This window comes from Rhincodon typus, chromosome 20 (assembly GCF_021869965.1).
Source record: "Rhincodon typus isolate 14 chromosome 20, sRhiTyp1.1, whole genome shotgun sequence".
NCBI lineage: Eukaryota > Metazoa > Chordata > Chondrichthyes > Orectolobiformes > Rhincodontidae > Rhincodon > Rhincodon typus.
In genome coordinates, this window is record NC_063351.1 from 28,202,999 (window position 1) to 28,226,541 (window position 23,543).

The 23,543-nt window shown below is 39.9% G+C and overlaps 1 protein-coding gene across 1 annotated transcript in view; it reads right to left on the reverse strand.

Moving 5' to 3' along the window:
* The window catches only part of acadsb (acyl-CoA dehydrogenase short/branched chain), a 60,562-nt gene that overhangs the window by 25,087 nt on the left and 11,932 nt on the right, over positions 1 to 23,543 (reverse strand). Inside the window, exons 2-5 of the mRNA XM_020527487.2 lie at positions 16,122 to 16,290; positions 9,720 to 9,820; positions 3,027 to 3,233; positions 1,234 to 1,404 (exon numbers count right to left, since the gene is read on the reverse strand). Coding sequence (XP_020383076.1) covers positions 1,234 to 1,404; positions 3,027 to 3,233; positions 9,720 to 9,820; positions 16,122 to 16,290 — 648 coding nt within the window. The remainder of the gene's footprint in view (positions 1 to 1,233; positions 1,405 to 3,026; positions 3,234 to 9,719; positions 9,821 to 16,121; positions 16,291 to 23,543) is intronic.

Genomic DNA, 23,543 nt, shown 5'->3' on the forward strand with positions numbered 1-23,543 from the left:
AAAGGAGCAGTGAACGTTTTGGGTAGTACCCTTCTTCAACCTCCTGTTTGTCTACCTGAGATTCCAGCATCTGCAGTTTATTTTTCATTTGGAGCTTCTCCTGCCCTACTGTCACAAAGCAAGATCCTTGTTTGCATGTGTGTACAGGGTTTATACAGAAATCCTGTCCAATTTGTGGTGACAAGAGTGGCTGAAAGCTCTGGGGACAAATAAGCCTCCAAAAGATATCCTGCTGAGATGACGTTTTACAAAAAAAATTTAAAACAAATTAATGCTACGTCATTTCAAAGGTGTGCTATATTTGTTATCCCAAAGCTTTACTGGAGATAAATAGATAATGATGTGAGGTTAATGACATAATATCATTCAACATAAATGGTACAGCAACTTTAGACAAGGGTGAAAACAATGTGTTAACTGTTAGTCATTGCCAAACATACTCTCTGACACTGAAAGCTAACTATTAGAAGCTGTGGATTCACATTTCCTCAGGGAGATGCTATAGCCATTATAATTTAACATTTCAGCAGACTTAACTTAATGACATATTCCTGTGCTTGGCAACCATTTCATTTGAAAAGTTTGCTTAACATGCAAAAACTGAATTGACAAAAAATATTTTTAAAAAACAGACTGTAACTACAATGTGCACATTTCACCTAAATTTCAACACTCAATTGGTTACTTGAAGTCAAGCACCTATAAAGGTGCTATAAATGACTATCTGAGTGATAATTCAGGCCAAGGACAAAATCCCCATCTGATTACTTTACAAAATTATTGAACTATTTTTTCACCTGGACTCCTTTCATTACTTCACAATATCAGGATTGAAACTGCCTTTGGGTTTCTTTTGTTTCTTTTATTGTGTTACCCAATTTCTAGCCCCTATTTCAAGAGCCTGTATCAGCTCAACAGACACGCTGCCAACAGTATAGTGCACACTAGCTGCTTTTGTTTCCATCACAATGTAGTACTATTTTAGACTGACTTGATGTTAAACATATTATTTTTCACTGACAACTGTAAATAGCAAGCATTATGCTGCTTCAGCTATGTGGATGGTAGTCCTTTATTAACTGAATAAAACTGAAAACTATCGAAATGACACACAAAGACATGCACACTAATCTGTATCAAATTAAGATTGAATAGAAAGTCAATGGGTGTGCTTCCGCATTTATTATTAAATAATCCAGGTCTGCAAAAATGATAATTATCTTTGATACTTACGGCAGAGAAGTTTGCATTTGCCATAACAAGAAATATACCAGCAAAATCAGCATTACTAATCCACATCTTAGAGCCATTCAGGACATAGTAATCTTTACGCTTTTCAGCACTAGTTTTCAAAGAGAATGCATCACTTCCAGACTCAACTTCAGACAGACAGAAGCTGCCAACCTAGAAAAGAGATTTTAAAAATAATCATTAAGTTGCCTGTAACATGCCAAATAGTCAGAAGATCTGCACTGTAGACTTATGATCTTGGAAACAGGAATGCCAATTTTCAAATTAGACCAGAGACTCAGTGTTTGCACATGGCCTAGACGAATTCAAAAACAAGAGCTACAGTATGCCTACAAAGTCACTGTCCTGCTTTAACAGCTACTATTGAAGTAATGTTTCCTGAGTTACTGCAGCAGACTGTCTCCAGTTTCCTTATTGGTTAAGTCTCAAATTAACGATTGAATATTGAGATTTGAGATTTGTGTTCAAAATTGTAACTCAAGTATCAGTGATCCTTGAGTTGGGGGATGGGTGAGAAAGAACAGGGAGAAAACATGAAGAGCGTAGGAGTTGTGGGAGCAATGGGAGGGAGTCGCCTATGATCACTGTGCTGAGCACAGTGAGAGCACATGGCATGTCTCCAGGCGCTGTGTCAAGTCTGGTGGAGACAACAGCCAAATTTAAGAGATTGGGATTAAGTATGGAGCAGAAATGGGAAACAAACAGCCCTCCCTGACAGATTACAGCCCAGCCCACACTCCCACAATATCTGGTCCTGAGCAATGATTGCTCCCAGAGCAATATGGCACTCAACATCCCCACACCCTGTTAGCAAATAATTTAGTCATGGCTTAACACAGTATCACTAGAAATGAGGGCAATCAAATTAGTGTGCTCATATTCCCCAGGACCCAGCTTGAGCTGCAGACACAGACATCAGCGGGGTTTGACCTGGTGCAAGGCTGAGTGATGGCTCCTAGGACCAGCCTCATTACTGGTAGAGACTCACTCGCACTTTTTTCATTTTCTGATTCTTCTTCTCCTTCTTCTGCAGATGTTGAACAATTGGCACAGCTTAAAAAGTCTCCTACATGATGGCAACTGGACCAACCGGAACAACTGTTCCAGCAATTTCAAACACAAGTTCCACTCCCCGGCCCTCGTTGCTTCTCTAAAAGTAGATCATTTCTCTCTTGAAGCGACAAGAACAAAAGGGAGGGAACCTGTGATTGGAGAAGCTGGAGCAGCAAGCAGGGGAGACAAAATCTATGACCGGAGAAGCAACTCTAACTCTCCTATGCTTACTGCTCCCCAAACACAACTTAGCAACCTTTCTGAAACTCACTGGCAGCATAACTGTGAAACTTTTTTAAAAATCCTTGTACTGGCCCTGAAGGTCAAAACACACTTAAAAAGGTGAATTTCAGAGATTCCAATGTCAAAAATCCATCAAACAACAAACTTCTTATCCCGGCATAGTATAGCTGCCCATATCTCAAATGACACGGTAGTCATTGGATCCTTGCTGAAAACTAAAAATATTTTTGGCCTTTCTGACATTCTTATGAGGAATGTGTAATAAAAGTTAAGACATTAAAAAAAAAAAAGAGCAAGGTAAGCATAATTATCAAGATGTCATTTAACCCGTTCCTTTGCAACAATCTATACTACGTCTTACTTATTACAGTAAAACAAAAGAATTGAAATCAATGTTGGGGTCAAGGTTTCAATGTTCCTTCCAGAAGTACAGAAACATGTTATATTTAGCACATTTGAAATCTCCATTCACAGCTCACCATGTCCGTAGCTAGTCGAGGTAGATATTTTCTTTTTTGATCCTCAGTCCCACGTTTCCTCAATAACGTGTTGATGAGGGTGTTCTGTATGTCGCATACTACAGCAACTGATGGGTCCACTTTGGCCAACTCTTCTATGACAAGGATAGAGGAAAAGAAGGTTGATTCTGGTCCGCCATACTGCTCTTCAATCTCAATGCCCATTAACTATAAATGAAAGACAATTAAAAAAAGTGAGGGACACACAGAAATAAAGAAAAAGAATGAACACGCAGTAAAGTTCACTTGCCACTATTAAAGAATATTCCAATATGCAATAGGATATATAAATGTATGCAATGGTGATAGGGGTCATTTAGCTCAGGTGGTTGGATAGCTGGTTTGTGATACAAAGCGAAGCCAACAGCACGGTTGAATTTCCACACCGGCTCAGGTCACCATGAAGGTTCTACCTTCTCAACATCACCTTTTGCCAGAGGCATGGTAACACTCAGGTTAAACTCATCACCAGTTGTCTCCCTGTCCACACGCTGATGAGTGAAAGACAAAAACTTTGACAGAACATGTCTTTTTTGAGCAAAACTCAAGACACTTAAATATTTGAGAAATAAATGTCTGAAGTGTAAAGTCAAATAAAACCAGTGTCTGCTATTTCACTCTGTCAGTTGATGTAATCTGTATGACTGATTACACATTTCATTATCACTGTGGTGTGTTAGTCATTTCACTGTTCAACTGAAACACACAGTCAAACTTACAGAATCATAGTTAGAATATCACAGACACAATTATCAACATTCTTGTGTATGCCCAGCACTGACAGGACAGCTGAATACTCAGGGTGTGGCCCACAGAGCCCTCAACATTGAAACCTGATCCACCCCTCCCTTGGGTTGCAGGGAGATTTACCTAGAAGGAAGACAAAGTTTCATTTTGGAAACAAGGATGTAGAAGTGGATATGAAGTGATCAAACCAGTTTGATAAATGGAGGGCTGAAGGGCAGAGTTGGAAACTGGAAAGCACCATCCAACTGACCGAGGGAGAACAGTATCTTCCAGCAGTGGAAACAGAGAGGTCCATGAATCCACACGGCCACTGGATCTCTGTGAGCATTGATGGGTTTGTAAGACAAACGCACTCTAGCCTGTGGCACTGAATTTTGCTATCATTTCTGACATCAGAATTGGGAGCACGAAAACAGAGATCTTATGATGCCTCGAGATGCAAAATCCCAAAGCATCTCTACAGCATTTGCAGCTTCACCTAAAGAAACAGGACACATTTTGTCCACTTTCCTGATGTACACCATAAGAATGCTGGAGTTCATCAGGCACTTGTGTTAGCCTGATACTGCATGGATAATGTAAATTGCAGGGTCTGGGTATTGCAAACTGTTTCAAACCACAATTGCATTTACACTAATGGGAGAGTGTCACCAACTGATTTGCCCGATTTATATACTAAACCAGTTTTTCTTAAGAGTTTTAGACTCAAATGGCATGGAAACAGACTCTTCGGTCCAACTAGTCCATGCCGATCATGTTCCCAAACTAAACTGGTCCCACTTGCTGGTGCTTGGTCCATATCCCTCCAAACCTTTCCTATTCGTGTACTTATCCAAATGTTTTAAATGTTTTGACTGTACCTGCATCCACCAATTCCTCTAGCAGTTCATTCCACACACACGAATCACCCTGTGTAAAAAAGTTAGGGGAAAAAAATCCCAGCCTATTTTTATAAGTCAAACACTCCATTCTCGGCAACGTCCTGGTAAATCATTTCGGAACCCTCTCCAATTTATATCCTTCCTGTATCAGGTCAGCCAGAACTGCACACAGAACTCCTGAAAAGGCCTCACCAACGTCCTATAAAACATGACGTCCCAACTCATATACTCACTCAAAAAGGTCTGAGGAATGAAGCAAGTGTGCTAATAGCCTTCTTTACCACCCTGTCTACCTGTGAAGCAAATTTCAAAGAGTTATGTACCTGAACCATTAGGTCTCTGTTACAACAATACCCAGGGCCCTACCATTAATTGTATAAGTCCTGTCCTTGTTTGTTTTACAAAAATGCAATACCTCACATTTATCCAAATTAAATTCCATCTGCCACTCCTCAGCCCATTGACCTAATTGATCAAGATCTCTTCGCAATCTTAGATAACCTTCTTCACTGTCCACTCTGCCACTAATTTTGGTGTCATCTACAATCTTACTAACTATGCCTCCCAAATTCTCATCCAAATCATTTATATAAATGACAAACAAAAAAGTGGATTCAGTACCAATCTCTGTGGAACACCACTGATTACAGGCTCCAGTCAAAAAAGCAACCCTCCACCACCACCCTCTGTCTCCTACCATCAAGACAATTTTGTATCCAATTGGCAAGCTCACTCTGAATCCCACGTGATTTAACTTTACTAACTAATCCATGCAGAACCTTGTCAAAGGCTTTACTAAAGTCCATGTACACCATACCGATCACTCTCCCCTCAGTCTTTTTGGTTATTTCATCAAAAAACGCAAACAAGTTTGAGACACACAACTTCCCTCTCACAGAACCAAGGTGATTATCCCGAAATCAGTCCTTGCTTCTCTAAATGCATGTGAATCCTATTAGAATCACCTCCAATTTACCAACCACCAACATCAGGCTCACAGGTCTACAGTTCCCAGACTTTTCCTTACAGCTTTTCTTAAATAAAGGCACAACATTAACCACGCTCCAATCCGCAAGTGCCCCAAAGATGCGAAGAAAATAATTTAGGGTTGGTGCATTCAGCAATATATCAATGTTTGGTAGAGCAACAATTCGTTCAATTATTGCCACATAACATCTGAAGTTAAATTTTGCAAAGTGTAGACTTCCATTCCTTCAGAGTAGAATCAGTCTTGGATATGTTAGAAGCTAGAACTGTACAGCACAGGAATGAGCCCTTCAGCCCACGATGTTGTGCCCAACATGATGCCAAATGAAACTAATCCCTTCTGCCTGCCATTGGTCCATATCCCTGCATATTCATGTGCTTATCTAAAAGTGCCTTAAATGCCCCTATCATATCTGCTTCCACCATCATCCCTAGCAATGCATTCCAGACTCCTATCACTTTGTGTAAAAAAAAAAAAAATGCCCCTCACATCTCCTTTGAATTTTCCCCCTCTAACCTTAAATGCATGCCCCTTAGTATTAGGCATTGCAACTCTGGCAAAAAGATTCTGACTGTACACCCTATCTATGCATCTCAAAATTTTATAGACTTCTATCAAGTCTTCCCTCAGTCTATGCCGCTCAAGAGAAAACAACCCGAGTTTTTCTGGCCTCTCCTTATAGCTCATACCCTCTAATCAAGCCAGTATCCTAGTAAACCTCTTCTGCACCCTCTCCAAAGCCTCCACATCTTTCCTGTAATGTGGCAACCAGAATTAAACGCAATACTTTCAGTGTAGCCTAACCAAAATCTTATAAAGCTGCAACATGACATCCTGACTCTTGTACTCAATGGCCCAACCAATATACTTTTCCTTAACATTTGATCTCCCAAAAGGCTTTTAAGCATCACATGATTAAAGTGCAAGACATGCATGTCCCAGCAAAACTGAAGGATAGGAATGGCAGGATCCAGGAACCATGGATGACAAGGGAAATTGTAAACTTAATTAAAATGAAAAAGGAAGCATACGATAGGTCTAGGCAGCTACAAACCGACAAAGCCGTTGAAGACTACACAGAAAGTAGGAAGGAAATTAAACATAGAATTAGGAAGGCTAAAAAGGGGCCATGAAATGTCTTTAGCAAACAGGGTAAAGGAGAATCCCAAGGCTTTTTATGCATATATTAGAAGAAAGAGGGTAGCAAGGGAAACAGTAAGCCCCCCTCAAGAACAAAGGAGGGAAGTTATGCGTGGAGCCACAGGAAGTGGGAGAGATCCTTAATAAGTACTTTGTATCAGTCGTCACTGAGGAGAAGGACATGACTGATGTTGAGGTCAGGGATGAGTGTGCGAATACTCTAGAGAATGTCAATATATTAAAAAAGGAGGAAGTTTTGGATATCCTAAATCACATGAAGGTAGACAAGTCCCTAGGGCCAGATGGGATCTATGCCAGGTTACTGCGAGAAGCAAGGAAAGAAATAGCTGGGGCATTAGCAGATATCTTCACATCCTCGGAAGCTCTCGGAGAAGATACCGAGGGACAGGATATATGCACATTTGGAAGAAAATGGACTAGTTAGCCACAGGCAGCATGGTTTTGTACAGGAAAGGTAAGGTCTCACCACCTAATAGATTTTTTGAAGAGATGACAAAGATAATTGCTGAGGGCAGAACTGTAGATATAATTTATATGGGCTTTTGTAAGGCATTTGATAAAGCCCCACATGGCAGATTGGTACAAAAACTAAAATCATATGGAATTCGGGGTGGGCTGGCTAGATGGATATAAAATTGGCTTGGTCATGGAAGACAGAGGGTAGCAGTGGAAGGGTGTTTTTCAGAATGGAAACCGTGACTAGTGGTGTTCCACAGGGATCAGTCTTAGGTCCTCTGTGGTTTGTAGTATATATAAATGATCTGGAGGAAAATGTGGGTGGTCTGGTTAGCAAGTTTGCAGATGACACAAAGATTGGTGGAGTTGCCCATAGTGCCGATGACTGTGAAAGGGTACAACAGGATATCGATCGATTGGCAACTTGGGTACAAAAATGGCAGATGGAGTTTAATCCAGACAAATTCGAGGCAATGCGTTTTGAAGGATCAAATTTAGGTGTGAATTATACTGTAAATGGCAGAACCCTTAGGAACATTAACATAGAGATGGATCTGGGTATGCAAGTCCACAGTTCCCTAAAAGTGGCAACACAGGTGGCCAAATTGATTAAAAAGGCATATGGCATGCTTCCCTTTATCAGCCAGGGCACGGAGTACAAGAGTTGGCAAACCATTTTGCAGCTATATAAAACACTTGTTAGGCCGCATTTGGAGTATTGTGTTCAGTTTTGGTCGCCACACTGCCAGGAAGGACATGGAAGCTTTGAAGAGAATGCAGAGAAGGTTCACCGGATATTGCCCAGGAGGAAAGGTTAAAAAGACTAGGATTGTTTTCACTGGTAAGACGACAGCTGAGAGGAGGTCTACTAAATTATGAGAGGCATAGGGTGGATAGTCAGAGGCTTTTTCCCAGGGTTGAAGTTTCAATTACAAGGGGACACAGGTTCAAGGTGAGAGGGCAAAAGTTTAAGAGAGATGTGCGAGGAAAGTTTTTCACACAGAGTGGAAGGAGCCTGGAATGCACTCCCAGAGGAGGTGGTCGAAGCAGGCATGTTGGCGACACTTAAGAGGCGCCTGGATGGTTACATGAATAGGGAGGGAATAGAGAGATACGGACTGAATAAGGGCAGAAGGTATGTTTTTTAGTTTAGTCAGGGCATGATGGTTGGCACAGACCTGGAGAGCTGAAGGGCCCGTTCCTGTGCCGTACTTCTCTTTTGTTCTTTTGTTCAAAAGATTATGATGCTCGTTCATGTTCTCCATATATTTTTCTTAAGCTATTAACTCACTAACTAACTATCTTTTCAGTTTAGATTCTCGAAAGAATCCTCTGAGGAAAACAAAGATGATGCTCAGTAGTGCAGAAGTTTTAAAATAATCTTTAAATCAGGTGCAGGAAATTGCAGTAGGACAATCTGCTTCAGAGGAAAAAAAAAGTTTCTGAAAATAAAACACCTAACTTCCCCAATTTCTACTTGGTAATTTTAGCTCAAGAAAACTGTACGAAGTCACACAGACCAGCAATTGCATAGTCTGTGAAAACTGCAAATAATGTTAGAGGGCTTATATTTCCACATCACTTGTGTTCTCTGGAAATTTGGACAGTTTCAGCACATTCTCATCTGCTAAAATGTCATGCATATGGAATACTTTAATGTAGTTCAAACAGAAAAGAAACAAAAATTTCTTATCAGACACAAGGGATGTCATCTAAACTTCCTAAATGCACTACAGAAAGGTCAGTTAACCACATATCACAACCAATCCTGTAGCCTGTGTGTCATGACAAATTCCTACCCATCAAAACTTTTTGAAAACAAAACTTTACAATTAATGCATAAATTATGCTGTCTGCATTGTACTATGGATGGATTTCATTAGTGAATTTGAGTGGGCTTTTACTCATTTCTTTTAATATATTTACAGGCAATGGTTAAGCAGCCACTTTTAATAAATTAGTGCATATTATTTATTGATTAGCAAACAAACTTCCTTTATCAATCTGGGAATTTCATCTTTGTTTCCCCGGGACATTTCCTTTGTGGTTAAGCCCCTCTACCAGAAAACTAAATAATTTGGCAAGTGTTCACAATAAAGTAAATAGTAAATTGACTTTATGACATAAAAGGTTTTTCCTGCTCCATGTCTGTGTTGTAACCTTTTGGAGCAGATATGCACATCTCTTCTGTCTTTGGTGGATTAGAAGCAATTTTTCAGAGGTTTTGACTTCTAACTTATTGCTCAATCTAGTCTTCAATTGAAGATAATAAGCAACTATTTACCAAATTATATGCAAAAACAATGACATTAAAAATATCCCTAAATATGATCAGTAGAAAGAAGAGTTAACCTCCGTGATTTTATAGCTATTATCATAATGTAAAACAATACAAGATTCCAAAAACAAAGCACTACTAACCCCTTGTTCAAACAATCCTGCAATAACAGATTCATCCATGTGCGACTCTTCATCCATTTTGCGAACCAATGGAGCTATTCGTTCCTGAGCAAACTTAGCAACTTTAAAAAAAAAAGCCAAACTGTCAGTAAGAAACAAAAATGATGCTTCATGATACTGAAAGGTAAAGATTTTGAAACAAAGTACACAGTATTTCTCATAGTCCAGAGTCAGGAATGTACATCATCCATTTTCTTTTGATGTGCTTATTTCCTTATCAAAATGATAAATGTCACTGGTAGGAATGACATTTTTCTACTATGCACCCAGCATCAGTGGCAGGTATTCTGGGGTTGAAGCATCAGATAAAATACAGAGAAATATACTTCAACAAATACCTCAGATGACCAACCATTTTTGCAGTATTGATAGATTTCCATTTTCTACCTTCAGCAAGGCTCAAGGTTATTACTAAAAGGTCCTTAAAAGAAATTTAAAGCTTAATTTTTCATATTTCTTATTACAATTACATTGAGAAGAAAATAAACTTAAAAGCATAAAAGCAAAGTTTTAAATTTAAAAACAAAAATTACCATATTACACATTCATATAATTCCTCCACATAATACAGCCATTACTATTCCATAATAATGGAATAAGTTGAGTTATACAATCTGAAGGACCCTTTCAGTATATCTACCCAAAGAAGGGAAATTTTACTTGATGACTTCACAGAATCAAGTTCTAGCAAGATTTAATTCTCTATCCTTCCACAAGGCTCCACCCAGTATTTCTTACCGTAAAATGCAACGGACATCATTATTTTTGGTCTGTTTATAATTCATGGTAAAATTACAAAGGGTAACGAAGCCTTTTCTGAACTCTGCCTGACAACGGTCTGGGTAATCTGGATGTTAAAGATTAATAGGAGGTTCGAGTTGTTTTGCTGGAAAGGGGAGGTGTTCACATTTGGGAGACAAAGACAGCAGTGTCTGTGTTTATTGGTTAGGGAGCTAGTTTCTAAAGATCCAGGAATTTGTCGAGAATGTTGGTGGTAAATAGTTATTCAGTAAACGGTCTATTTGGTTCCAAGATGGTGGTCTAAACTAGGTCTAATCAGCATTTATACTCAGATACAAGACCTGTGTGATTCACACTGTCATGAAGATAGGCTTCGAGGGAAAGAATCCTTCAGAAACCACTTAAGCATCATGTTGCAGGCTTCCCTAAAGTAGCACTGATTCTCAGACAAGTTAATCTGCCAGGATCTAGGACCAATACAGCAGCTCGATGCAAGAAGATTCTATGGATCACCATGGAGTAATACAAGCAAGACAGTCTGCACTTGAATACAAAGGAATAAATTTGCGACGATTTATAATGGAACTGGAAGATTTGCCTAGGTTGAATTAGAACCCTGTATCACAAGAGGATTATGGGGGTAAAAGTTACAAATCTGTGAAAGAACAAGAAATTCTAAGGAACTAAGACTGGTTCTGAGAGAACTGAATGTCTACCTGAGAAACAGTAGTGCATTTTTTTGTGTTTAAGAATAAAAAGGAATACATTGCGTATTTTTTCCACATACATTTTATGCAGGTATAAACCTTCATTGGGAGCTGGAAGGATTAATAATAATGTGATCCCATGCTCAATTGTCGTATAGATTGGCAATTTCCCCCACTTATGCTACAGGTTCAATTTCAATTCCTTGTCTGTTTTTAATCTGTCATATGCTAGAAAATAGACGTTTGTGTTCCCCAAGCAATTTTGGTCCTGCAAGATAAAGCTATTAATAAATTTAACATGAGGAGTAGCTCATCTTTGTAAAAGAAACCAATTATATTTACCAACATCTTGTAGCTCATGCTAAGTTCCATCTCAATTTGTAAAACAAATTAATTTTGGCTATTTGTGGTCTGCATTTAAATTTAAATAGCATCTAATGGGGAAACAATGGCTAGTGGTATTATTGCTGGACTATTAATGCAGAGATCCAGATAAGTTCTGGGAACCTGGGTTCAATTCCTGCCACGGTAGATGGTGGAATCTGAATTTAATTTTTTTTAAAAAATCTGGAATTAAAGAGTCTAATTATGACCATGAATCTATTGTCAATTCTCAGTAAAACTCTTCTGGTTCACTAATGTTCTTCAAGGAAGGAAACTGCCATCCTTACCTGGTCTGGCCTACATGTGTTTCCAGATCCACAGGAATGTGGTTGACTCTTACCTGCCTTCTGGGCAATGAATGCTGCCTGGCCAGTGATGCTTTCATCCCGTGAATGAATAAAATAAAACTCCTTCCCAACCCCCCAAATCACTATACTTCATTTAGCACACAGAAATGACAACACAAAGTCAATCATTGCAAACTCCCACAGATATCAAATAAAGAAAGTTTCTGGTAGCTATAAGTTGCAATTTGCAATGCCAGTTGTAGCGTTTTAACGCTACTCCAATCAAGAAGAACACATCATGGCCTTCATTCCACAGCATGTCCCATTTTGTTTCTCTCATTTCTTTTCCTGTTATTCCTATCTGGTTGCATTTATTCTTTGTCTCTTCCAGCTTGAATATCAGGCTGCCATTTCTGTATATCTAGTTGTTCTTGATTGCAGACACAACATGAGGAGAATCAGCAAAGTACATAACAACAGAGGCACTGACTTAAAATCATTTCTGGAGCTACTGCTAATTGAAGAGCGTTCCCATGTAATCCCAATAATTACCAAGGTTAGACAATTAACTACAAACCTTTCAGAAAAGCACGGAGAGATTACATTGTGACTGAGAAGATTGGAGCTAAGATTTCCTACCCCCCAAATAGCCCACACCCACAAAATTAAGACAACCAAAATAAGGTTTGAGTAGATTTGTAGCTCGGGTTGCGGATGGTTCACTAGTTTGAAGACATTTCATTACCCTGCTGGGTTACATCACCAGTCCAGCCTCCGATAAAGTGTTGTTGTCTTTTCCCACTCGTTATTTAAACTCTGGGGTCCATATGAGTTGATTACATCATTTCCGGTTTTTCTTTGCAGTGGTGTATATATAAGGGTCTAATTCTACGTGTTTATTGATAGCCGTCTTGGTGGAGAGCCAAGCCTCTAGAAATTTCCATGCTTGCCTCTGTTTGGCCTGTCCAAGGATCCTGATGTTGTCCCAATCAAACTGATGGTTCTCCTTATCCGTGTGAATGGAGACGAGTGAATACTGGTCATGTCTTTTTGTTGTAGTTAGTGTTCACGTATTCGTGTGGCCAGTTTCCTTCCGGTCTGTCCAATGTAATGTTTGTCGCAGTCCTTGCATATTACGTTGGTTCAGGAAACTGGCCACGAGAATACATGAACACCAACTAGCAACAAAAAGACACGACCAATACTCACTCATCTCCATACACACGGACAAGGAGAACCACCAGTTCAATTGGGGCAGCGTCAGGATCCTAGGACAAGCCAAACAGAGACAAACGCGGGAATTTCTAGAGGCCTGACTCTCTACCAAGAAGGCCATCAATAAACACGTAGAATTAGACCCTATATACATACTACTGCAAAGAAAAACGGCAAATGAGATAATCAACTCCAACAGACCCGAGTGTAAATAACAAGCAGGATAACACAACAATGCTTCATCGAAGGCTGCACTGATGATGTAACCCAGCAGGGTAATGAAACATCTGCAAACGAACCAGCTCAGTGAGCAAACCAACCACTGCACAACAAAAATAACAATTTTTGTAATAAATAGTCATGAATATCAGCAAGCACATCAGTACATTTCTTCACTAATATACTTAAAATGTAATTTATATCATAATGTAAGGAGCAAATTTCCTAAAAGTTAAACAATGCAAGAGGTGCGAGAATGGGGCATTGACGCAGTTATTTCCAGGGAGAAAGTGGAGAGGTAAGATGCAGGCACTAAATCTGGAAATTTGGAATTTGATGACAACATATATCTTTATTGTATCTTATGGAAATTGGAGAACAGAATAGGTTGCATATCCTGGCTGCAGGGATGGAGCAAGTTTGAGTTTGTGGAAGGAGGGGGGGCGGGGCAATAAATGCTGGCCAATGAACGATACTCACATCCCATGAATTAATTAATTTTTAAAAAAATTTTAATATGAAGGAACACCATAAGAACTCTGCTGTTTCTTAAATAAAAAAAAAAAAAGGATGGCAGAGCCTACGACAGGCTTCAGTACGAATAAAGGAGATATAATGCTTCCTTCAGGAACGAGGAATGAAGGATACTCCTGCTCTTCCTGGGCCACAGAGTTCGTTATAAAAAGGAACTGGCCCCTGGAGCAACAGTCTTTTGCTGATTTGTTGCCCCAAGTCCTAGGAAGCCCTGCCAGCAGCATTTCAATATTAGAATCAACTTTCAATTGCATGGCACACGCCTATTTGAAATATGCTTTTCCAAGACTGGACAATTACAGCGCAAGTTCCATGCTAGAGGTACACATACACACCAGGTCAGAGCTGCATTTCCTATCCTTTAGCCCAGTTGTTTCGAAAAAGGGTCAACTGCATGGCCTTCCCATCTATCAATTTACTTACTTTTACTGGAATAATGGAGTCAAATAGAAGAGGAAACTAAGGAAGTGTAACAAAAAAAAAATTTAAAAGCACTAACTTGATAATCAAGCAAGAATGCATTTCTACGATGCAGCTGAAAAAATGGCAATTGTTTTTTTAAAAATTGGGCAGATTTTGTGATGTCCATTGTGGAGATTCTCATACCACAATCCAAGAAGCCAGATACAAATAAGTTTATCACTGGCAGCATCAAGTACTCTCATGTCAGAGAGTTAGCAAGTGGTCACAAGAAGATAGAACTTTCTGCATTCTGCCCCCAAGTGCCTTGATGCTTTATCTCAAACACCATGAAATGAGGTACTACCAAAAACATCATTTCTCCATTTTCCAATCCAGTTACCATGAGGACATCTCAAAAAAAAACACGATTTGTCGATCTGCAGAAATATGGGATGGAATCTACTGGAAAAACTTAATTAACACAATATTACAGATGAAGGACAAAAGTTCCAACTTTGGCAGAAATGTAAAAAAAAAAAAATTGTAGAATAGCTATCTACACTCTTATCTAGTTTTCCTATTATTTCACACATAAATTGCAAATTAAACTCAAGCTGAAATCTGGTTCCCCCTGATTCTGTATGTATTCATTATATCGGCCCAATAAAGATCCCTTGGATACAACAGAACAGCGAGGTAAAAACTAAAATGATTGAAGATAGTGTGTAATTTGTCCCTGTGTCACATTCAAGGATAATTGCCATAATTTCACTCAGAAATTCCCTAAATCTTAAGAAATTAGGGGGAAAGAAAAAGAACCAATACTAACATTGGGACTCACATGGCAACGTGCACTAGAACCCAGTACTAAATTGACATGTTGAAAATCTTGTGGGGAAGTGGTAGCATTATAGTAATATCAGTGGACCAGTAATCCAGAACTGTAAGCTAATGTTCTGGAAGCATGGGTTTAATTTCCACCGCAGAGAAATGATGGAATTTGAACTTTAGTCTAATGATGACAATTAGAACCGCTGTCAACTGTTGTTAAAACACATCCGGCTTATTAATGTTTCATTCAGGAAAGAAAATCTGCCATGTGGTTGATCCTAACTGCCCTGTGAAATGGCCCAGAAAGCAAGTGTTGAAAGGCAATTAGGAATGGGCAACAAATGGGCCATGCCAGCAATGCTCACATCCATGGAAGTATAAAGCAAAACAAATGTATTAAGGTCAGCTGAATTGGAGAGACCTCAAAATTATGTTGAGAGGTAGGACAACAACATCCATTTAGGAACTTATTTTGCTGGCTGGAGCTAACAACATGAACCGACCAAATTGCTTTGTAGCTGCCAGCTTTGCAAGAGCCTATGCAAGAGTGATACAGGAACTGATACTCAGCCCTTCTTAATCATAGAATCCCTACAGTGTGGAAGCAGGCCATTCAGTCCATCATGTCCACACCGTCCCTCCAACGAGCATCCCACCCAGACCTACCCTATCCCTGTAACCCTGCATTTCCCTTGGGTAATCCACCTAGCCTGCACATCCCTGGACACTATGGACAATTTAGCATGGCCAATCCACCTAACCTGCACATCTTTGGACTGTAGGAGGGAACCCATGCAGACGCAGGGACAATGTGCAAACTCCACACAGACAGTCGCCAGAGGGTGGAATCAAACCCGGGTCCCTGGTGCTGTGAGCTAGGAGTGCTAATCACTGAGCCACCATGCTGCCTGGTCTTAAAGGATATGTTTTTCAGACTTATTCCTATTTATCTTATAATTCTTGGCAAGAATATACATGTCAAATTGCTAGTTTTAATACTAATTGACGAGAGAGAGTGCAAAAACAAACTAGAACTAATTTACCTGTTTCTTTCATCATCAGCTCTTCTTCAGTGAAAGACTGCAGTGGTGCATAATGGGTGCCAACTGCAGTACCACTGTCCAAAGCAATTTCTGCAGTGGAAAATTTTGAAATCTGCGGTTGAACCATTGGAAGTGTTCGACACCTGGGACTGACAAAATTTCTTCCCAGCTTTTCATCATTCATGCAATATATTAATTGGAAAAAAAAAAGCTGTGTTATTTAACTTATAAATCAAGAGACAGTTATAGAACCATAGATTTGTTGCAGTACGGAGAAGTAAAAGATAAGTTAACCATACTTCAACATCTTCAGTAAAATACTTTCCCAATTCACTTTTATATGTGAAACCAATGTTATTTTACTGTAAGAAAAGCTAAAAAATCATCAATGCAATAAATCACAAGAATCTAACATTTGATGTTACAGCCTTACTCAAAAACACCTTATACTACTTACGCTCGAATTTCAACATTCATTTAAATTTCTAACCACTTTGCTTTATCCAACTTTTGTAGCTTCTCTGGCTGTTCATACAGATTCAATGCTCTCTTCGCCAGGTTTAATAAAAGCTTCAAAAGTAATCATCATTTATATAAATTAGGAGGGCTCAAATCCCAGTGCAGATTAGAACATAAGAAACAGGATGAAGGGTCTGAGAAAGGGTCACCAGACCCAAAACATTAACCCTGATTTTTTTCTTCACAGATGCTGCCAGACCTGCTGAGCTTTTCCAACAACTTCTGTTTTTGTTTCTGATTTATAGCATCCGCAGTTCTTTCGGTTTTTATTTAGTTGGGATAATGGGTCTTTTGCTGGATGGCAAGTTGTAACCAGTGGGGTGCCACAGGGTTCGGTCCTTGGTTTGCACTATTTATAATTTGTATCAACAACACTGATGCAGGGATAGAAAGTACTGTAGCCAAGTTTGCAGGTGATGCTAAAATGGTTGGAAAAGCAAGTTGCAATGAAGAAATAAAGAAATTGACTAATTGATATGACTAGGGTAAATGAATGGGCCAAAATTTAGCAGATATAGTTTAATATGGATAAGGGTGGGGGCATCCATTTTGATCAGAGGAATAGAAAGTCAACTTATTATCTAACTGGAGAGAACTTCGGAGTCCTTCAGTTCAGAGGGATCTGGGTTTCCTCGTGCATGAATCGCAGAAAGCTCATGTGCGAGTACAGCAGATAATAAGGAAAGCAAATGAAATGTTATCCTCAGAAATGGAAACAGCAAAGTCAAGGAAGGGAAGGGAACAAACTCTATTCTGAGGAAGGGTCACTGGACCCAAAACGTTAACTGATTTTTTTCTTCACAGATGCTGCCAGACCTGCTGAGCTTTTCTAGCAACTTTTGTTTTTGCTCCATCTATCCTAACTATCTGCTTTCTGTCAGTTAGTCAATCTTCTATCCAAGCTAATAAATTACCACTAATCCCATGTGATGTTACCTTGTGTCTTAACCTTTTGTACATCACTTTCTCAAATGCCTTCTGAAAGTCCAGATATACTACATCTATAGGATTCACGTTATCCATATTGTTTATTACATTTTCAAAGAATTCTAGCAAATTAACTAAACATGATTTATCCTTATAAAACCATGCTCACTCTGATGAATTGTACTTTGACTTTCCCAATGTCCTGTTATTACTTTCTTAATAATGGATTCTAACAGCTTCCCACAGACATGTTAAATTAACCAGTCTGTAGTTTCCTGCTTTCTGCCTCCCTCCCTTTTTGAATATGGGTGTTAATTAGCATTTTTCTAATCCACTTGTAGCTTCCCTGCATCCAGGGAAAGTTTGAAATATTTCAACCAATGGATTGACTATCTCTGCTGCTACTTCCTTTAAGACCCTAGGATGTAGACCATCTTGTCTGCTTTTAATACCAACAGTTTGCTCAGTACTTTTTCTGCTAGTGGTGATGATAGCTATGACATCTACCTAAAAACCACTCCTTTCTATCTTTCAGTCCATTATATATTCATCCATATTTATTTTGCAAATCTTTACTCCTTTCAGCTCAGCTTTTGTTTCAGAGATAGTAGGAACTGCAGATGCTGGAAATACTGAGCTAACAAGGTATAGAGCTGGATAAACACAGCAGGCCAAGCAGCATCAGAGGAGCAGGAAGGCCGACGTTTCGGGCCTAGACCCTTCTTCAGAAAGATCAGCCTTCCTGCTCGGCCTACTGTGTTCATCCAGCTCTACACCTTGTTAGCTCAGCTTTTGTATTAGGCTTGATTAAACATTCTTTAGAAGAACAGGCATAACGCATCATAAAAAGTTTCTTTCAGTCCATTTTAAGTGACATTTCCTCAAAAAATGTCAATAAAGTTGGAAAGGCAGGGCTTTCCCTGATTATTTGTTGAGTGTTGTGTGTTAAATCATAATAAAAGTAAGTATCTATTTTGCTCTTCATAGCCAATTCATTTATTTTATCTTGCAATAGTTTGTTTGAACTGCTCACCGCATTCCATGCTACAAACCTATAAAGAATATTTCCATTACCTCACTTTCCTCCGCTTCAAAATCTTTAAAACTAGAAAAGGTATGACTCCTCAGCTCCGACTGCCCCAGCAGACAAAATAATCTTGCCTATTCACTCTAGCGAAACATTTAAACATTGCTCTCTTTGCACCTAAAGTTAGTCTCATTCTAAGATTTAACATGGTAGAGATGACACTAGAAAAGAGAAAATAAAAAAAAACTGGACATTCAAGATTGAAATGGGGAAAACAGTTGATAAATTAAATCAAACTTATAAAGAATAAAAAAGGCCCTGGTCTGGATGGATTGCAGTTATGCATATTAAATGTTACCACAGGGGCTGGATTTTCCCGCTTTTTGTTCGCATTATTTTAGATGTGGGTTTCATGCTGGGTGTCCCATCTTGGCCCACAGCAACTTTTCTCATACTATCTATCACTCCTCACCTTGTTAATTGCACAACAAGGATACCAAAGAGACTGCTTGTGTAATCACATGACAGGGGATGTGAAATTCCTGCCCTTCTGGGATCTTCCAGAGTACAAACCACTAGTTAAAGCCCACCAGCACACCACTTCAGATACTGATAACCAGGAACTCTCTAACATGGAAATAACAGCAGAAAATTCCAGAGAAATTCAGGTCTGGCAACATCTTTGGAGAAAGAAAGAAACAGAGTTAACATTTTCAATCCAGTGACTTTCATTCGTTACCTCAGTCTTCTCAGGAAATCAAAATGTCTCAGAAAAGGAAAGCTAGCACTCTGCTTTCCAGATAGGAACTTGAGTTCTTAGTGGATGTGGTGGTCAAGCGTAGGGTCATCTTCTACCCGGTAGACCAGAGAAGGCCACAGCACTGGTACAACCAGCCTGGATACAGCTAGCAGTGCTGTCTCCAGGCTCAGACAGAATGTACAGCAGTGCAGAAAAAAGGATCAATGATCCAAAGAAAAGGAGTTCACATTTCAAGTTCAGGTATGTCCACCTTAAAGGATTCTATTCTTCTCTCCAATGGGATTTCCAAGGAGTCATTTTGGACTTGAACTGTTAACTCTCCATAGATGGTGCCAAACCTGCCGGAGTATCTCTAACACTTTCTGCTTTTGCTTCAGATCTCCAAAATCTGCAGTACTTTGCTTTTATTGAATGAATTTCTGTGTTCCGAAAGAGCAAGTGCCACCATCTTCTCTCTGCTGCGTCACACTTGTTCTGTCACTGCACACAAAAGTCAACAACACTCATTTACTACCAACTTCACTGCGGCAAATAGCATTTCCACTTGACAGCTTTCACACACAAAAAAAAAACTTATTCTCCACAACTATTAACCCTTCCCATCCTCTGGCTAAATAAAACTACGTAATCCATAGAGGCTGACAGCTTAGCACTAAGAAATGAAGTTAAGTACTGTAAAATGCAACTTGTGCAGATGCACAAGATGGCAATGTATTCCTGTGCACAAAGCAACCAGGCAGGAACATGCGAGTCAAACGTTTCCCTGGGCTCCAAAATGAAGTCTAGAAGTGGATTCTGATTTGGTCCAAGATCTTCATGACAGTATGAGGAGGCTGGTGGCTTACCAATGCAGACTTTGGTGGACGAAGTCTGGACAAAGAAGCTGTCTGTGGAACATTCAAGGACCTTTTCATGAAGTGATGCGAAAAGATAGGTCCAGGAAAACAAGCAGCAAGTAGTTTCAGGTAATCCACTCAGTTTTTCAATTCAGGAATTGATGCTGTCTAGATTTCCGGGAGAGGTGATGCATATAAATGAAAAGGAACTAAAGGAAGCATTTCAAAGAATCCCTGAAGGCTTTCCTTAAAGAAAGCACCAGGAATGCTAGAAAGAAAGATGGAAAACTAGAGAATACATTGAACTTGGATAGAACTTGGTGAGGTCACAACTAAAATACCATGAATAAGTCTAGTTTAAATATTTATTACAAAAAAAAAATGGTTCAGCTAAACTGGAGGAGCTGCAAAACAGATTTATTAGACTAATACCAGAACCGAGACCAAGAACTTGTATTTACTGGCCTTAATTTTCCTATTGCTTGGTGAAGTGATTTTTCAAGATCCACAACACCCAATCTGCCATGGCTCATATTCACTTTGCTGATGCAATCTTCCACTCTTGATCTCATTAATGATGCCTATTTCATGGAATCACGTGGCAAGGAAAGCAGGCATGCTCACTACTGCTGAGCTTTTACTATGTTCACACTACAGGCGCCTTCTTTAGACCCCAGCTGTGTACCACTTCTGAAACTGCAAACCAGAACATGCCCTTCAGAATCTGGTACTGCACTGTTATCCCCAAAGAAACATCTCAGAAGGAGAAGTTAGCTCCTTTGTTCACGGACAGGGACCTGGTGGCGCTGATGGAAGGGTGGCAGAAAGGAAGTCCCTGCTTCTTTCTGTTGACCGGCAAAGAAAACCACACGAACAGTGTAAGCTGGCCAGGACCAAGATAGTGTCCTGGGTCAGTGAAGTGTCCAAAGTGAAACACAATGCAAGCAGGTTAGTGATCATTTACTCCCTGCAAGGGTAAGTATCACCATTTTCTCTTCACTTCCTTTTACTCACTGTGCCACCACCCACTCTAAATTCTGCTGCGCATGCCTCTCATCTAGGGTCATGGACTACTACAATACTCACTAATGCAGCATATCCACTCAATGCCTGTCACCCAGCACATCCTCTCAAACCACTAGCCCTTCCTGCCCTCCCTATTTACTCCACCTCTTCTGCATCACGTCTATTTGCTCTCCAATCGACTTCTATTGGACTCAGCCCTTTCCTTCATCTCATTGCAGAGAGAACAAAAATCTGCCTACCTCCCGTGCCTGATGTCTGCACAGCACCCCAACTGCACCTGTAATGCACGGACTATTTGTCTATGGCCCACATCCCGTACTGGAATCAGATGAGCCTTTGACTAAATCCGCTGACTGACCACATTCCCCTTGTCTCCATTAAGAACTGCTCCTCTTTGACTATCACAAATGGCCATTTGGTTGATGTACATGCAGTGCATTTGTCATATAAGCTGCTGACACACACTGCAGGAGTGACACTGGCATTGCAGAGTGCCTGACAGGAACACGTCTACCTCCATGACAGTTCAGTTACTAAACCGTGACAAGTGCTACCATTCGTTATGTGCTAAAAAACAATGCAAGGTCAACAGCCTCCAAGCAAATATTAAGAAAGTAAGTAGAGGGTCATTAGTTGCATCCTGGGTGCAAAGTGACCTGCCAGAAGAATGCAAAGTCCCCAAGCATGATAGTGAAGTGTTAAAGTGGTCCACGTGTTGGTCTGAAAGCAGCCATTAAATGATTTGGTGAGGCTGATGGCTTGATTTAAATTGATTAATATTGTCATACGTACCGAGAAATGGTAAGAAGCATTGTTTTGCATGCTATCCATCCAATTACTTACATAAGTACTTCAAAGTAATACAACAGAATGCAGAATATAGTGTTACAGCTATTGAGAAGGTACAGAGAAAGATCAACTCTAATACATGAGAGGTCCATTCACAAGTCTGATAACATCAGGGAAGAAGCCATTCTTGAATCTGTTATAACGTGGTTTAAACTTTTGTATCTTCTGCCAAATGGGACACAGTGAAAGAAAGTACAAATAGGGTGGGAGGAGTCTTAGATTATGTTGGCTCTTTCCCAAAGTAGCCAGAGTCAATGGAAAGAAGGCTGGTCTGCGTGATAGACTGGGCTGCATTCACAACACTATAATTTCTTGCGGCCTTGGGCACAGCAGTTGTCTTACCAAGCTGTGATGCATCCAGATATGACATTTCCTATGACGGATGTATAAAAATTGGTAAGGGTCATTGCGGACATGTTAAATTTCCTTAGCCTGAGAGTCATAGAGGCTATGACTTTAAGAAAACAGACCCTTTGGTCCAACTGGTCCATACCAACCAGAAAATCCCAAATTAATTTAGTCCTGTTTTCCAGCATTTGGCCCATATCACTCTAAACTCTTCCTATTCATATGCTCATCCAGATGCCTTTTAAATGTTGTAATTGTACCAGCTTCCACCACTTCCTCTAGCAGCTCATTTCATCCACACATCTCCTTCTGCGTGAAAACGTTGCCCCTCAAGTCCTTTTTAAATCTTTCCCCTCTCACCTTCAACCTATGCTCTCCAGTTTTGGGCTCCACTATCCTGGGAAAAAGACCTTCACTATTCACCCTACCCATGGCGTTCATGATTTTAATAAACCTCTGTAAGGTCACCCTTCAGCCTCAAATGGTCCAGAGAAAATAGCCCTAGCCTATTCAGCCTCTCTCAACTCTCTCTCTCTCTGTAGGACTAGATTCCACTGTAGTGTGGAAAAATATTAAAATAAAAGGACAGGATAGGAGAATTCAGGAGAGATTATTACTAAGTCTCCAGCACAGACACAAATAGGACAGTGTTTGGAAAGGGTTAGAAATCAAACTGCAAGCACACTGGATAAATGAGTACAATGAGAAGAGGGAGAGAGCGAGATAACAAGGTGTAGAGCTGGATGAACACAGCAGGCCAAGCAGCATCATAGGAGCAGGAAGGCTGACGTTTCGGGCGTAGACCCGGACGGTTAATACAGGACTGCAGGTGTTATATCTAAATGCGTGCAGTTTAAGAAAGAAGGTAAATGAGATTGTAGCGCAGATTGAAATTGGCAGATATGACATGGTGGGCATCACGGAGACATGGCTCCAAGGGTATTCGGATTGGGAGCCGAATATCCAAGGATATACATCTTATCGAAAAGATAGACAGGTGGGCAGAGAGGCTGGGGCTGCCTTATTAGGAAGAAATGAAATTAAATTAATTGTAAGAAATGAAGTAGGGTCAAATGGTGTAGAATCTGTGTGGGTAGAGTTGAGGAATCACAGAGGTTAAAAAAAAAACC